Below are 12,857 nucleotides of genomic sequence, written 5' to 3' on the forward strand. Positions count from 1 at the left end.
TTTATCCTCACTTTATGCACATCAACTGGTGTTCACTGTATATTGTTCAACTGCACTACCTCCATTCTACATTACACACACACACTAAAGTCTCTATTTTTACATTGTACATTCTATTTTTTATTTTATTGTATTTATTATGTATCTTTATCTTTATATTTTATTTTGTAACTTTGTGTATTCAATTTGTAACTTTGTGTATTATACCTGCTGCTGGATGTCTCGAATATCCTCTCAGGGATCTATCTAATGGTCACGGAAAATGCGCTCTCAATGAATTTTGAAGGATTCTGTGATAATACCCGACTAGGATGTCTAGGTTTTTTTTTCCAGAGTTCACAAATGCATATTTAATTCCTGAGAATGTACCAAACTGTTGAGTTGGCCACTGCTAATTTTTCCACTATAATTCTGATGGACTTCTTCTGCTTTTTAGATTAATGGTGGTCTGTTTCACTTCCATTGAGAAGTCCTTTGGCTGAGTGTGGTGGGTTCACAGCAACAGTTTCCAGATGCAAATGCCACACATGGAATCCACTAAAGGCCTTTTACCTGTTTAACTGATGATGGACTAATAAGGGATTACCTCATCGACCCCAAGAAATAGATTTTGAGATCATTTATCCCATTACTTTTTGTCCCTTTGTAGGAAAATGGCTGTAATTCCAAAACGCTTTCTAGGATATTTTTGTTCAACCTCTTGAATTAAACCTGAAAGTCTACATTTCAATTAAATCTGTCTTTTCATTTCAAATCCAGTGTGGTGGCGTGCAGAACCTAAATGAAGTATATTTCTGGACATAACTGTATAAATGGCACAGATATTTTTATATCTAACTGTTGTGGGCAATTTTAGTATGGACAACATTTTCCACAGTACGACCAATGAACCGCCTACAGCGGATCACATTGAACTTGATTGGTGTCACCTGTGTCACACAAACAGCAGGTCCAGAGGCGTGTTAAGAGCACTCCAATGGGGGCGGAGTCACCTTTGTCTGTTTCTACATAAAAGCAGTTCCAGGTAACAGCAGAAACAGTCCTCAGTATTTCACAGAATTTCTATGATGGCTCTAAAACAGTGTGGGGTTGGGGTTTTGCTGGTTCTTGTGTTGGGAGTGTGTAATGCGCAGTCTGGTAATCCAGTTGGTGCTCCAGCTCAGCCAAAACAGCCAACTTTGCTAAATGTTCCTGGTTTAGGAGGAATCTCCAATTCTCCTCAAACTCCTCTGAGTGTTCAACTCAAACAAATGCTGGGTCCAGTGAAAAAGCTGACGTGGCATTATCCCCAAGCTCCAGTGCAGCCTCAGCAGCCAGCAGTGCATTTTGAACCACCACAGCCTGTTCGTGCTACTAGTGTAGCTGTTCAGTGTAGCGAGAACAACGTGTACGTGCAGGTAAAGAAGGACTTCTTAGGAACTGGAGAACTAATAAGCCCAGCAGAGATCACACTTGGAGGCTGTGCAGCAACAGGAGAAGATTCTGCTGCTCAGGTTTACCTTTTTCAGTCTGAACTGCAGCTGTGTAATGGTGTGTCAATGGTGAGTTTGAAGGTGTGGGAATGGCTGCTCTGGGTCTGGAACCCTTTGTTGGCTTGGGTGTAATATTTGGTTTAATTTTTGCTTTTTTTTCTGCAGATGACTGAAGATGAATTGGTATATTCCTTCAACATTATCTACGTCCCAAAAACCTCAACCCCATCATCTGTTGGATCTCCAGTAGTCAGGACGAAGAGCACTGTGGTGGGCATTCAGTGTCACTATCCACGGTAAGGAGCAGTCTGTGTTTGGTGTAGATGCTGCAACCAGAAACAGGAGTCTGTATTGAGACTGTTTGGCTTGTTCACAGGAAGTTTAATGTGAGCAGCAATGCCCTCCTGCCTGCTTGGATCCCTTATGCCGCTACTGTGACTGCTGAGGAACGTCTGGTCTTCTCTCTCAGGCTCATGATGGGTTTGTATTAAAGCACTGCAGGTAGTGTAAGGGTTAAACTGTCTCTAATGGTGCTGCTCCTTTCTCTCCAGATGACTGGCAGTTTGAGAGACCCTCTAACCAGTACATCCTGGGAGACTTCATCAACATTGAAGCTGCTGTGATGCAGTACAACCATGTTCCTCTGAGGATCTTTGTGGATAGCTGTGTGGCCACTACTGTGCCAGACCTGAACACGACTCCCAGATATTCCTTTATAGAGAATCATGGGTAAGCAGGCCTCTGCTAACTATCCATCTTCATACTGGTTTGGAGTACAGCGTTCATCTGTCTGACTGTCCATCTTGGACACTTGTTTAACTGTTCCTCCTTCTAGGTGTCTGGTAGACGCTAAGCTTACAGGCTCACAGTCTCGTTTCCTGCCCCGGGTTCAGAGTGACAAGCTGCAGTTCCAGCTGGAAGCCTTTGTGTTTGAGCAGCAGAGAAGTGGCTTGGTAAGGAGGACTGCAGTGTTCTGTATAGCCAGTACTGTTCCTGTGGGCTTATGGTGTTTGCTCCTCTGCAGATTTACCTCACCTGCTTCTTGAAGGCGGCTGCTGCTGCTTCTGCTCCCACTGATGCTGTTCACAAGGCCTGTTCCTTCAGTAATAATGGGTGAGTTTTGGTAATGAAGCTTCAGATTTTGTGCAGTTGATCAGGTTACTGACCAGGGTTTGACTCTTTCAGATGGACTTCTGTGGATGGAGATTCCAGAGTTTGTAGCTGTTGTGATACAAACTGTGGCAGCAGGGCTGTGGGACAGGTTCTGCCAGGTGCAGGTAGGTGTAGAAAACTCTGCTTGATAATTCAGAATTGTGTAACTTTACTCACTTTTCGTTTCCTGTTTCAGCTCCACAGTGGCAAGGAAGTGTTTCCCTGGGTCCCATTAGGGTTAATGAGAAGGTGCCTTTCTGGTAATTGTAAACTTTCCTGAAGGAAAATAAACCTCTTTTGATGAATGACTGGCTTTTTGATTTCATGTGTGGTAGTAATCCACACATCCTGTCTGGGTCAATCTGTTGATGCAGTTTCAATTCTGCTGTGTAGCCTTGTACTTGAGTTGGGTAACAATGGTGCAGCAAGGCTTTATTTCTGAGAAGCCATTGGGAAGACTTCTTCTCCTTATGGTCTTTCTGTGATACAACTTGACAATCTTGTTAGACTGTACCATATGTGACTAAAGGGATACTGGAAAATCTTCCTAGGATGGGTCCTCAGTAGGACTGCCATATTCACTGCAGCCTAGGCTGTGAGTAGCTTGGTTATAGAGATTAAAAGATGTTTGACTCTGATTTTCTGCTAAGATTTGTTTTGGATATCTTGATGGTTTACATTAACAAGTGTTACTGAGCTGTATGTGTAATTTGAATGAATCTGTCCTTAAAACACACACCTTATTTTAATTTTGTGCAAAACCTAAATAATACTTTATTTAGATTAGTGTCCTCTTACTGGGAGTGACAATTTTTTTAAAACTTGGGTAAACCAGGACACTTTGGAATGGGGGGATGGGGCACATATATACTGTGGCATGCACTCATTTAACATAGGCTGGCATAATCCTACAACATACAGTCTTATTAAAAATGCTTTTCAATAAGTCAACAAAAACTTCATTAACAAAATTTAATTCAAAAGGCATAACGTTTCCTGTAATTAATGAATAGCACAATGAAAGCTGCTCATCTAAACAGCCCTCACTAAACAAAAGTTTTAACAGTAACTCAACTCAGAAGAGCACATGATACTCAAATACCCCCAGTTATGAACAAAATATTGTGTGTTCTGTAGGCTATTGGGAAAAACATACATATTCAAGTCCTTCTCTGTGCTTTTTTTTTTGGCAGCAGTCCCTTAACTATGAGGGACATGAACACTGTACACAAGGCTTCCCAGTTGTCTCGACCCGGTCAGAAAGCGGGGAAACTCTTGTAAATCATCGGTAAACATACACTTGAGCTTCAGCATGTTTCCTGTGTACTGAAAATCATGCTGTCTACGTTCTGATTAAGAACAGGACTGCCCTCACTGACGCAGCTCAGGGATTGTCACACGCAGTGCCCTAGTGCCTGTAAAATTAATGGTCCAAAGAAGGTAATTTAAAAACCAATTTAACAACAAAACTACAGACTGTATTGACTATAAAAACATTAATAAACAAAATAAATCTAAACCTGGATAAGACTACAGTGACATATCTATACAGATATGCATAGTTAATATAAAAAATTAAATTATAGTGGTTACATGCAATTTACTTAGTAAGAAATGCAATAACATTACATGGGTTTCATGACTCACCACAAATTTCCAGTGATTGTTGTCTACATTGACAAATGATATTGAATCAAAGTTCACCTGTGAAAATATATTAATATTAACGGGGCTTTGAAATTTAAACACACACTGTATTCTTGTGTTTCCGGTGTAACATTAGATTGGAAATAAACTCACATTTTTCAAACTTTGTCGAGCCATTTGTTCTCGTGTCCCGTTTAGAATTACACCACTGATGTAGTGATTCAGTTGGAATAACTGTCCAGCGTTATTGTGCTTCATTATTAATGCCTGGATGTAAAATGTGTTTTCCAAAGATTATGTTCATGATTACATTCTGTCAAGATTCGTTCATTTTCTTTTGATGTCCATTAAAAATTATATCACTTTAAGTATGCGTGCTGTTTTTAACCTTATAGGACTTACCTCTCCATTTAACAGTTCATTGGGTCGTAGTGTTGTAAAGTCTGTATGTCGCAACATGTTGGTAAACTTGTGATCAGAAGACTGTAAAACTGAAACGACCAATTCTGTGTTTGCAGATTGCCACAGATCTTTTACCTGCAAAACATATACCATCACACTGTTTACAGTTGAACATGCACACTTCACAGTTTGATTTAAAGATAATTTCATTTGTTAAAGAAATACCTGTTTTGAAAGACGTTCTGCTTGTGTTTTTTTGTCTTTGGGGGGGTTGCTGTGAAGTGCTTTTAATGTTATCTTTGGTTCAGTTTTTTGTATTGCTACTTCCCTCTTTTTGCAAAGGTTGCCATGAACATACTTAGCTGATCCTGGTTCTTTTTGGGCTCTATTTCACATTTTGGTGCAGCATAGTATTTAGCCTTTCCAGGGTCTTTTGGTGCTGGTTCTTCCCTTTTAGCCCATCGCTCTTCTGCGAAAGATGGATTCTTTTTGGGTCTCATTGGCTTTACTAGAAGGTCCTCTGGGAGACTGAACCTCATGATATGCTCTGAGTATCTTCCTTTCAGAGAGGAGTACATCTTTCTTATGAATTCTGCAGGTCTTCGGTTTCTTCGTTTTTGAAGGATGGAATTTTTTACTATTCCAAACCACTTCTCAACATGGCAATTTGTGTCCCTGGTTTTGGATGCATCAGATTTACAGTATGTGTCCTCTGCATCCAATGCATATCTTCTCAAATCCCCTAGCATTACCCCACTCCAAAGAGGGAAGATTCCCATATAATTGTCCATGAGGAAGTCAAGGATTTGGGGACAACGGTAGGCATTTCCCTCTTCATCTTCAACTTTCTCCATATCCAGTGCACTTTTGACCTCTTCAGAGACATTTCTGAATTCACTAGAAAAAGGGGACCTTCCCAAAATTGTCTTGGCTGATCTCCTCTCAGTGTCATCCTCCCAGAATTTTGGCTCATCTGTCTCTGAACTGTCTTCAAGGTCTAATGTTGTTTCATTGGCAATGAGGGCCTTTAGATAACCAAGGCTGTTCCTGACTCTATTGCTGAACTGCTCTGCCAGCAAAACGATGGAAAAGTGCCTGAAAATATCACATGCAGCTTCAAGCTCAACTGTATTCTGCAGTCTTGCAAAAACATATGTGGAAAAATCTTTAAGACCTCTATCATCAGTCTTCCTTCCAATTCCGCACCGCACTGCTTTGAGGACATGGGCAGCGCATAGGTGTAGCACTGTATAAGATTTAATCTCCACCCACATCTTGGACTTTTTAACAAGTGCATGTGTTCTTACAAGGTGAACATCAATGTTCTCTCTGTTGAAAGCCAGAAGAACAGCCTGGATCAGGGCCCAACTATAATCGGTTTCCACCTGCTGAACCCTGAGACTGCTGTATTTTGACAATTTCAACAAGAACTGCATAAGCCAAAATGTTATTGGAGGGACTGAGTGTTCGTTTGTAAGCATCTCACAAACTGGAAGGGGAGGTGCATCTCTGCCTTTTCCAGCCAATGTGAGTGAATAGTAGAGAACTCTTTTGCGCTGCTCTGGTACTTTGGATACTACACCTCCAGTTGCATCTAGATTGAGTGAGACAGGTTTTCTCTTTCTAAGGTGTTGCACCAATATGCTTATTCCTGTTTCTGTGTAGAGGTGTGTGCTGAAGGGGTTCACTTGTAGATGCTGGATGTATCCAGGTGTACTGTAAAAGTTGTTGTCACATTCCTTTATGATGCTCTGTGTAAGGTATAGTTCCATGAGAACGTTGTTGTGCAGCTGTCTGTTTTTCCTAACCTCTGCACTGATAACCTTCAGTACATTTTTATTCAGGCTTTCTGTGATGTTCCCAGAGACTAGTTCTTGAACTGGTGTTGCGTGTAATCTTCTGTAGTACTCCTGACTCACTCCATGGATGACCGCTTTAGCTATTTTCCCTCTACGTATGTTGCTTGCTGGTCTAAAATGTGTCTCTGACTTAAGGTGATGGATGGGTCCACTGCGATGAACGGTCATTAGAAGGCTTGACTGAAGTCGACTTGGCTTAATTTTCATTGTGAAGAAATACCTTGCCTTGCAGGTAGAGAATTTGCACACTGCATGCACTGTTTAGAAAGGGACGTGTCTTTTCCTGCTACCCTTAGCACGAACATGCTGGTAGGTGAAATGGAGTGGACAACACGGATTTTTCTTTTTAAACTGGCTGTACAGAATGTTCGTCCATGGTTGTTTAAGTTTCTGAAAACTATTCAATGGTGCAATTTTCCTCCAGCTTTTCGGATGAATAAATATGTTAAATTTAGTTGGGATGCATGGCACCTTTCTGTATATGTCTTTTGGCATTGTTTTTTTGTCATCTGGAAACCCTTGTAACTCTTCGATGTTTTAATTCTTAATTTCGGTGGTGCTATCATGTCAGATTTGTAGCTTGGATGGGACATTTCCTTTACTTGCCATTCTGGCTCTCTTGCTTTATCTTTTTTTCGCACATTCCAGAGTCTGTTTTTGTAGCCACATGCTGGGCGGGTCCTTCTGTTTTTTTGCTTATTTTTTGGTTAATATTTTTGTTTGTTCACAGCTGAATGTCTGTTCACTCTCATTTGTAGATACATATGCGTAATCATGGAAATCATAATCACTGCTCTGTGATTCTTCATCTTCATTGTCATTGTACATACATGCTTTTAGATCTTGAATTTCTATCTCTGTGCAATCACGAAACTGTTCATCGTTGCTCTGATCAGCCTTTTCAATTTCATCATTCTTGGACTGAGAGATAAAATGTTCAAAAGGCTCTCCTGTATTTTGCCAGGTCAATGTTTTTCTGTTTTTTGTTTCTTCTCTCTCGAAGCTGGCCCTGTAGAACCACATCCTGATGTTTCTCTGACATTTGTGGAGGTTTTAGGAGAGTCGTTCTCCCTTGCACTTTTGTTGTCTGATTTTTTACTGACTTCCTTTGTTGGAAGAGAACTTTCGCCCCTCAACTTCAGTTGAAATTCAACCCATTCTTCTGATATCTCTACGATTGTATCTCCAAACAACATGTAACCAATGGCAGTTTTTTTTTCTATCATTCCCAAAAAATTCTGTAGCCAATCTTGACCAAATATCCGAGTTATAGGCAGGATCTTTGCTTAATATATCAACAGACAGGAAACTTTTCACAACTGAATCTACTCCTCCAGTTACTGTCCACAGGTCTTCTCTTGAAACTCCCCTTCCTTTCCGAGATTTTGGCATTACTCAAGCTCAATCCAGCACAAACATACTATAAATGTGTGCGCGCGCACACACACACACACACACACACACACACACACACACACCATTATCAGTCATCATTACAGCATGAGATATTTTTAAATCTAGTACAACTATTATTACATTGTTACTACATTATTAACTGTCACTATAATTTTTTTGTTTGGTTTTATTTTTCAGCATGTTAAATGCTAAATAGAATAATGAGATATAATGAGGTAAAATAACATGATTTCTACTTATTATAATTATTATTCTACACTAGAATATAAATTGTAGATCATTTTATTGTTATTCTGTTTATTTTATTCACACTCATTCAATATGTGGTGTGATTTTATAAGTATCACTACTAGCAAAAGAATACTTGGGCGGTGGACCACAGTTAGCAAAGCAGTGATACTGACTAAGTATTGGTGTACAAAGATCAACAGGGTGTACCAAAAGGTAGGTATCTAGTCTACAGTACCTTGAAAAAGTATTGTGAATCGTGTCACCTTACAACCACAAACTTAAATGTATTTTATAGAGATTTTAAGTAATAGACAAACACAAAGTAGCACAAAAGTGTAAAGTGGAACAAAAGGGATACATGGTTTTGAAAATTGTAAACAAATAAAAATCTGAAAAGTGTAACATGTAAATGTATTCAGCCCCCTTTACACTGAATCCCCTAAATAAAATCCAGTGCAATCAGTTACCTTCAGAAGTCTCTTAATTACAGTGCCTATAGAAAGCTACGGTGGCCGAGAAAGCCCAACGCAGTGCAAATTGAAAAGCGCTTCAAAAGCACAAAACACATCCATCAAAATTACAACACAGGCACAGCAAATAGAAAAACGCGCTGCAAATAGAAAAACGCGCTGCAAATACAACCACAACACAACGGAATTGAGTCACAACACAACGGAATTTTCCCGGGGGACCTTAAAAGATATATATGTGGCAAACAAGCTTCTGAAAAGTAAGTTATGTTTATTACCTGTGATTACCACGGTTGTGTGCATATAAGTTCTGCTTCACAAAACGCCTTGTTTGCCACTTATTGTCCTTTGTACACACAGTGAAGTCCGAGACGTTACTGAAGATGCAGCTTAGCTGGTACAGCATCTTTTAAGGTCCCCCGGGAAAATTCCGTTGTGTTGTGACTCACTTCCGTTGTGTTGTGGTTCTATTTGCAGAGCGTTTTTCTATTTGCAGCGCGTTTTTCTATTTGCTGCGCCTGTGTTGTAATTTTGATGGATGTGTTTTGTGCTTTTGCAGCGCTTTTCAATTTGCACTGCGTTGGGCTTTCTCGGCCACCGTAGAAAGCTGCTGAAATCGTTCTAACTTGTTCCTTTCCACAACTCTATCAGAAAGCTCTTTTAAAAAGCATCTTTCCAACCATGGTGCTACCATGCATTACTAGTAGTGAACTTGTCAAGGAACAGCTGGTTTTATTCTGATTTTCAGTGTACAATGTGACAATAGGCAAGGATTTCAGTAGGGTATGAATACTTTCTATAGACACTGTAATTAAGTGTTGTAAATTTTGAAAACCAAGTATAATGTTTGTTCTACTTCAAAACTATGTGTTATTTTGTTTTGGTCTATCACTTAAAATCAATTAATTTTGTGGTTGTAAGGTGACAAAATGTGAACAAGGGGTATGAATATTGTGTCAAATATACTGAAATGTCACCAAATGCCATTGACCTGTGGCATGTGTGTGTTGGGTGTCTTGCATTGAATGTGAATGTGGTTTCTGCCTAAGTCACCTGTGTTTTTCCACTGATAATTCTAGCCAATCATTACCACACCCTTTGCAGTCCACTGTGGATGGTAATGTTAAAAGTAATATATGGTCTTTGCGAGCATCTGTGTAAATTATAAACATTAGAATTACTGCTGATACACTACAGTACCACACTACTATATATTTGTGGACATCCTAAGTGCGGATGACAAAAATATACTTACCATTTGTTTCTAAAATATGTTGTGAGTCTACAGATTCACAGCATTTCTGAGCAGCCCAAAACATAGATGGGAAAGCAAGTTAAATGCAGGCACACCCCTAATGTCTCTGTTGAAAATATTTCACAGATATTTCACACTATCACCATTAACATTGAAACAGTAACAATGAAAAATTAAACACTGGCAACTTCTGGTGAAATAAACAGAGGCGCTAATGTGTTCCACAGATTGCTTTGCTAACTAAAGCAACCCCTACAGGTTGGAAGTTTAAGTGCAACAAATATCTACACACTGTAGAGTTTTCAAAAACACGTATGAAATGTATACTTCTTCAAACAGTGTAAAACTCAAGGAAATATTATAATTTAGAAAGCATAACACAGTTAAATATATTAAAACAAGTATATACAGCAAACACTAAATTCCTCAAATTCCAAATACAAATATTGTTATTTAGAGCATTTATTTGCAGAAAATAAGAAATGGCTGAAATAACAAAAAAGAGCTTTCAAACCTCAAATAATACATAGGAAAAATGTCATATTACTTTAGAAACAACAATATTAATGTTTTAAGAAATCAGAAATCAGTATTTGGTGGAATAACCCTGATTTTTTTTTTTATTCAGCTTCATGGCATGGCATGGCATTTTCTTGGCATGTTCTCCTCCACTAGTCTTTCACACTCCTTTGGGTGACCTTATGCCACCCCTGGTGTAAACATTCAAGCAGTTCAGTTTGGTTTGATGGCTTGTGTCCATCCAGTTTCCTCTTGATTACATTCCAGAGGTTTTCAATGGGGTTCAATCAGGGTTATAGCTCAAAATATTGATTTCTGAACTCAACATGAGTATTGTTTCTAAATTAATATGAATTTGTTGTGGTCTGTGATTGGTGAAACAGGATGGGATGAGAGGCCCAAATCTAGGGATAAATTCTTTCACACACCACCAGTGAATAGCTTGGGTAGTACATCTGCAAGCTGGGACTTGCTACTGAAATTCACCTTTTGATCAAACAAAATTGCTTGCTATTTTTGAGGTCTTACATGCCTTTTGATACATACTGTACAGCAATAAATATAATACAATAATGCGTATAGTAAATAAACAAATTAATTAATTTCACCCCAAATACTTACATAAAATGTAGGTATATATTTAAAGAGTTAAACGGCGCTTAGCTAAAAAGAAAAATACTGCTAAATCAATGAAGTGTATAAAAATATTACAGAAAATCTCAGAATGCAAAGTGTAATTTAAAACCTTTATTTAAATGTGATTGTTGGCAACAATAACAAAAAGCCTTTTTGCATTTTTAGTATTACATACAGTTTACAATGTAAAAATAAAGGGTTGAAAATGAAAAGGTGCTGATGAGATTACATTAAAATACTAGCCAGGAGTGGATTTCCTAAGAGATTCTTGGCACCAAGATGATTCTTATATGGTCAAGCGAGCTTCACACTGAGCACTCTCTGCAAATAAATAAATGAATGAAAAGAAATAAATAGAAAACACAAAAAGAACATTTAAAACGGAGTTATTTATTTGACTATAAAATGTATTGTTAAATAAATAAACAGAATAAATGTAGTTTCAATATATTACATCAAGTGATAATTTAATAGTTTAATGCATTTATTTAACTATAAAACATATAAAATAAATTAACTGACCACCTTAAAAATAAGTCTTGTAACATGTAAAGAATATAAAGCTTTACATGACAAGGTTAATTTGAAATTAATACTTCTAACGATGATTGACTTTAATGCATTTATTTAGTAATTGATTTAATATAAAATAAATAAACCGACTAATTAAAAAAATAAGTCTTGTAACATGTAAGGAATATATATCTGTACATGATAAAGTTGATTTGAAATGATTACTTCTAACGATGATTGAGTTTAATGCATTAATTTGACAATTAATTTAATATAAAATAGATGAACTAACTAATTAAAAAATAAGTCTTGTAACATGTAAGGAATATATATCTGTACATGATAAAGTTGATTTGAAATGATTACTTTTAACAATGATTGAGTTTAATGCATTTATTTGATCATTCATTTAACATAAAATAAATGAACTGACTAATTGAAAAAATAAGCTTTGTAACATGTAAGGATGATGTATATGTACATGACAAAGTTGATTTGAGACTATTACAATTATTGATAACTGAGTTTAATGCATTTATTTGACTAATAAAGTTGTATAAAGAAGTAATAAATGAACTATTTATTTTTAAGGCTTGTAATATGTAGGCAATATATGTTTGTATAACGTACTGTTAGTTTTGCCATCATGGAATCACATTTAAGAGAGTTTAATCGTTTTTTTCGTTTTTTGCTGTGGTCCGTAATTGTGCCACGGTCCCTAGGAGAGCAGCACGCTGTTGGGAAGAGAAGCGGGGTGAGAGCGCTATCGGTGCGGCTGTATTTTTGTTAAATATATACAATCTTCAGTAAAAACTGTGGTTGTAGTTTGTTGTGATCCCTCAGTGATGAGTCTCCGTTTTGATTAAGGGGGAGGAAGTCCGGAATTCCGAATCTCTCACGAATGTCAAACATAAAACTAACTTTACCGCAGTTCAGAATTAAATCTTTCTCAGTAGTTGGGTCCGGTATGGGTCCGTATTGGACAACGTCTGGGTCCGGACCCGGACTGCAGTCTGCAAATATGTGATCCCTGACCTAGACCATATACACGGTTCTGTTTTATAAAACCACTCCTTGCTGCCCTGCAGAGAACAACAAGTTCAATGTTCAGATTTACAGTGTTAAATATGTCAGGTCAAGAAAGACTTTCTTTATTTTATATATTTTTTATAAAAACAAGTATTTATGTTTAGTACAATCAAGAAAGACCATATTTTATTTTATTATTTTTTAATATGTTAAGTTAATTTTTTTTATTTTTATTAAAAATATATATATTTTTAGG

At 37.6% G+C, this 12,857-nt stretch overlaps 1 protein-coding gene across 2 annotated transcripts in view; it reads left to right on the forward strand.

The window, feature by feature from the left end:
- The first annotated feature begins 1,039 nt into the window (after positions 1–1,039).
- Positions 1,040–12,857, forward strand: part of LOC111196314 (zona pellucida sperm-binding protein 3-like) — an 81,254-nt gene continuing 69,436 nt past the window's right edge. The window contains exons 1-8 of one of the 2 annotated variants that reach the window (XM_022685514.2): positions 1,040–1,541; positions 1,638–1,768; positions 1,849–1,952; positions 2,024–2,201; positions 2,308–2,425; positions 2,497–2,585; positions 2,658–2,749; positions 2,821–2,933. In XM_022685514.2, the coding sequence (XP_022541235.2) occupies positions 1,065–1,541; positions 1,638–1,768; positions 1,849–1,952; positions 2,024–2,201; positions 2,308–2,425; positions 2,497–2,585; positions 2,658–2,749; positions 2,821–2,888 (1,257 nt within the window). In that variant the 5' untranslated portion in view covers positions 1,040–1,064 and the 3' untranslated portion in view covers positions 2,889–2,933. Of the gene's footprint in view, positions 1,542–1,637; positions 1,769–1,848; positions 1,953–2,023; positions 2,202–2,307; positions 2,426–2,496; positions 2,586–2,657; positions 2,750–2,820; positions 2,934–12,857 lie in introns of those variants that run through there. The other variant, XM_049475817.1, reaches the window with a different exon arrangement.

The sequence above is a fragment of the Astyanax mexicanus genome, chromosome 3 (assembly GCF_023375975.1).
Source record: "Astyanax mexicanus isolate ESR-SI-001 chromosome 3, AstMex3_surface, whole genome shotgun sequence".
In the NCBI taxonomy this organism is placed as follows: domain Eukaryota; kingdom Metazoa; phylum Chordata; class Actinopteri; order Characiformes; family Acestrorhamphidae; genus Astyanax; species Astyanax mexicanus.